This window comes from Sminthopsis crassicaudata, chromosome 2, assembly GCF_048593235.1.
Source record: "Sminthopsis crassicaudata isolate SCR6 chromosome 2, ASM4859323v1, whole genome shotgun sequence".
Taxonomy (NCBI): Eukaryota; Metazoa; Chordata; class Mammalia; order Dasyuromorphia; family Dasyuridae; genus Sminthopsis; species Sminthopsis crassicaudata.
The window spans coordinates 472074793-472079647 of record NC_133618.1 but is presented as its reverse complement, the minus strand read 5'-3'; the positions used below and the strand labels follow the sequence as shown (position 1 = coordinate 472079647).

General features: G+C 35.5%; 1 protein-coding gene across 1 annotated transcript; it reads right to left on the bottom strand.

Annotated features, from left to right (window-relative positions):
- Nucleotides 1-201: 201 nt before the first annotated feature.
- On the bottom strand, nucleotides 202-1137 carry LOC141552923 (olfactory receptor 2D2-like). Its single transcript, XM_074284835.1, has one exon. The coding sequence runs from the start codon at nucleotides 1135-1137 to the stop codon at nucleotides 202-204; it is 936 nt and encodes a 311-aa protein (XP_074140936.1).
- Between the last annotated feature and the right edge of the window lie 3718 nt (nucleotides 1138-4855).

Genomic DNA, 4855 nt, shown 5'->3' with positions numbered 1-4855 from the left:
TTAAGTTTCTGGAGAACTTTCATTATTTCAAAGTTCTCTCCCTTCCTTGGGCTTTTTAAGGAAATGATTATGCATAAAAGGATATTATATTTATTCTTTCTTTCTTTACCACCAGAAGAGGAATTATCATTTTCTTCTAGGGGGTCACACAATAAATGTTGAAGATAAGAGCTGTGGCCAAATGCAATTACATTATTAGGTTTAGGGTGTGCAGGTTTTCACCCTATTGGTTGCATTCCTGAATGCCCTCTTTACATCCTTGTTCCTCAGGCTATAGATGAGAGGATTAAGCATAGGGTTTATCACTGCATAGAACACAGAAATCAATTTGACCTGCTCTTTGGAGGATTTGGGGGTCATGTAGGAAATTATTGCTGTTCCATAAAAAAGGATCACCACAAGGAGGTGGGAGCCGCAGGTAGAGAATGCCTTGAGTCTCCCAGAGGTTGTCTTCATCTTGACCACAGCTACTATAATAGAGCAGTAAGATGCCAGAATAAGGGACACAGGTGCAAGAAGAATTACCACTCCCATGAGGAAAATGACCATTTGTGAATTATGAGTATCTGCAGATGCCACCGTCAAGAGGGCAGGGGCCTCACAAAAGAAATGGGCAACCCTATTGTCCCCTTGGAAGGGGAGCCGTAGTGTGAAAGTAGTGTCCACCAAAGATATTATGATACCACTGATCCAACATCCCAAAGCTAAGGAGCCACACATCCTCCTTGTCATGATGAGAGAATAGTGCATGGGATCACAGATTGCCAAGTACCGGTCATAGGACATCACAGCTAGCAAGGCACACTGGGTAGCTCCAAAAATGAGTAAAAGAAAAAGTTGAGCAGCACAGCCCACGAAGGAAATGACCTTCCTCCTGGTCAGCATGTGGACCATAGCTTGGGGAACAATGTTAGTAGAGAAGCAGAGGTCTGCCACAGATAAATTACATAGAAAAAAGTACATGGGTGTATGGAGCTGGGAGTCTCTCAGAACCAGGTAGATGAGGAGTAAACTCCCAAACACAGTCACCAGATAGATCCCCAGGAACAATACAAAAAGCAGTACCTGAGTCTGAGGATCATCAGAGAGACCCAAAAGGAGAAATTCTGCCACCCAGGTATGGTTGGTCTGGCTCATGTTCTTTCTTCTTTAGATGAGAAGCATTAGGTATTTGATGTGGGGATGTTACCTATAGAGAAGCAAAGAAATGATGACATCTGTTCATCCTGCTGCCTAACCATTATTAGGTGCCTAAACACATTTGTAATGAATATTTCAAGTGATGAGTAATGTACTGTGATAAAAAGAAGACATTTTGTTAACAGCTCAAAGTTTCAGAAAACATATTTTATTAAAATATTGAGGGACATCATGATATAGTGGAGAGGTAATGATATTGATGGTGCCTGAACAAAATTGATAAATAGAAATATTCTCACTTTAATTCTTTGCTTATTGAATTTTGACTCATCTTTCAAATATTAAATATTAAATCTTCCCTAACACTCATGATTAGTAATGATCTTTCTCCTCTGCTCTCACATGTTGCATTCTTTGGCATATCTTGGCCTCAATTCACTGAAGATCTGAACTAATATTACTGAGATCATTGTTTTTCCTCAGGAAGACCTTATCTATGCACATGATTTGGGAAAGTGGATAGTAATACCATATGATTATGGACTATCTCAACTGTGATCCTGAATAAAGTGGTGATGGTAGATATAACATTCATGAAGAATAAACTTATCCTGGTCAATTAGTTGGTGAATCATATGGGCAATCACGTTTTCAATAAAATTAGGTAAAAAGAAAAATTACTTTAAAACTCTAAGAGTTCTAAGACAATTCCCTCAGGGACTCCAGGTACATTTCTTTCTTCTTATTAAATCTACACTTCTTTCAGTACCAACATTCTTTTTCAAATAGAGGGAGTTGTTCAATTTTATTGACTATTTCTCCCACATCTGTCAAAAGATATGAATATTTATAAATAGTTTATCATTTCTAAGGGGCAGTGAAGTCTGAATTCCAATCCTCTGACATAAAATGAATTTCTACATTCATTTGATTATGAGTTTTGGATGCTACCTAAGTAGAAAACATAAAGTGGAATTGCTGGTCATTCCAATGGAAATGATCTGAAATCAATTCTAAATAGTTGCTGCTTATCATACTCCAATTTTATCTATTTGTTAAAGAGTTCTTCTAGGATTTTTACAATTTGTGAACATTTGAAAGAAATGAATTGCCTTTCATTACAAATATTCTAAATTTCAGGCTTATTCAATCTGATAATGACCCAGATTCATGCAACTTAGTGATAGTTGTCTGTCCTTACTCTTTACTATATTTAAAATATGAAGGTAAATCAGATAAGATAATTTTAAGTTGAGGTTATGGTTAGAGTCCATACTAAAATTATTATGGAAATTATGGTAAGTTTCTCATTATATCTGTTATGGATTTTTGGGTTTGTTGCTTTTGCTTCTAAGAATTTTCCTATATTCGGGGGCTTAAGTCTTGTAGCTAGTGGGGGCTTAAATAAGTGGGAGCTGGAATTCCTGGGTTTTCAGTTTTTATCCCACATTAGATTTGTTCCATCCATATTTGCATTTTCTCTATTTCCTCTCTCCCACTTTATTTCTTATTTCTATCTTAGCATAATCATGTCCAGGTCCCAAAGCATACAGAAAAAATTCATCTGGGAGAAAAACTTCATCTGCTGTGCTGTGATGAGGCATACAGAACAGCAAAATCATAAAACTGTAGAATTGTGCTTAAATATATGTACATATTAAATATGTACACATGTAATTATGTTAAGAGGAATTATATCTAGTGCATTCTATTAATTTTTGTTAAGTCATTTCAGTTATAGCTGACTTACTGCCTCTGCTTGTGGTTTTTTTGGCAAAGATACTGGAGTGATTTGCTGTTTCCTTCTCCAGCTCATTTTACAGATGAGGAAACTGAGGCAAGCAGGATTAAGGGACTTGCCCTTAAGATCACAAAATCGCATAGTTAGTGTCTGAAGGCAGATTTAACTCAGGTAGATGAATCTTTCTGACTTCAAGCTTCGTTCTATCTGCTTTATTTGCTTTAGTTTCCCCAAGTGTAATATGGTTTTTAAAAAGTACAATTATTTTACTATTCTACATTTAGGGAAACTAATAGGTTTGTTGTGAGGATAATGGAAGTAATATTGGTAAAATGCTTAGTGAAATGCCTAGCACATATTAAGAGCTTTATAAATCCTCAGTCCCTCTCCTTCCCTTTCTTCTTCCCGCTTCCTCTTAACTTCCCTACTAATGAACATAACAGTCCTATAAGTCTCTCATTATTACCACCACATGTGTCATCATAAGCCAGGAACAGACAGATGAGACCCCATACAATAGAATTCTGTTCTCAGTATGACTTTGATGAAACTTTGGAAATAAGACAGACAGAAAGACAAATAAAGATGAGTAAAAAGTTCAAATATCCCTTTTTATTTTAGAAATGTCTATTTTTATTGTTTATCATATACTTGCATTCCTTTTCTTGTTACCCCCAACTTTTATTCCTATAATCTATTTGTCCTTCCCTGAAACCTTTTCCTTCTTGGGTTCTAGAGAATATTCATTTCACTTACATTATACTTTTGATTTTGGTACCTAATTATTGTTCATTTAATCCAGAGGAAGGGCACATCTATTCTAGTTTTTATAAATAGCAAAGGAAGTTAAGGGAATGGAAGTTTTTTGGGTGTGTCAAATATGTTCTAAGCAACATAAATTTAAAGGGCTGGCAGATTACCACACCAGGATCAAAGTCCAAGATTGTGCACTGAAACATCTTAGTTTTTCAGAGCTTGCTGATCCAGAATGAAACAAAGATGTCATCTATCTCTTGAGTTTCTGATGTTTAAAAATCTATTCTGAGATATTTCTTGGTTACTGATGCTTTGCCAAGGATGGTGCTGTTTTCCTTTTTCCCTCTACAAGTCTTATCCAAGGAATGATACTAGTTTCCTCACAATATAATACTTATTTTTTCCTTGATTTTTAACTGGAATGGTCCAGAAGATGGTTTTTCTCACAATGATGATGATGATGTTGATTACTGTCTTTTAAATAATACTTTAAAGTTTACAGGTTTGTTATTTATATGTGTCTCTATACATGTATATACATAATGTTTATACATTATGTTTAATGTTTATATTATGCATATATATGTGTTTACCCATATCTATCTATCTCTTCCTTTTTGATACTCAAAATAATCATATCAAGTAGATACTATTATCATGTCCTTTGTTCCAAAAAGGAAACAAACTGAGGCAGGTTAAGTCACCTACTCAGGACCACACTTAACCACCTACTTTATGATTTCAATTTCAGCACTCTATTCACTTTGCTGGTGTTCCTAATAAAGATTTACGTAAATAGAATTCAAGTAGCCCAAACTTCAAAGTACCTATTCTTTTCATTTAAGCCATCAACCATTCATTTCATGCCAGTTCCTGATGAAGCTCTGGTGGGAGACACAGGTCTCATATGGAAAGTCATTTTTCTGCATCTACTATGAAGGGGAAAATATTGGGATATCAGCTTTGGTGGACAGAAACTCAAAACTAAAAGAATAAACTCAGAAAGAAGTTGCACTTAAATCCCCTTAAAACATCCAGTATCAAAGTTCTCCTCCTTTAGGAACCTGTTTTATTTTATCTCTTCTCTGTTCAACATCTAACTTCCTCACCTGGAAAGTAGGAAGGATGAGAAATACATTTCATAGCCAGGAAGGAGAATCCAAATGTCAAAATACTTAAGAAAATTCTTAAGAAGTAACCACTGGGCTCTGTGGGTGG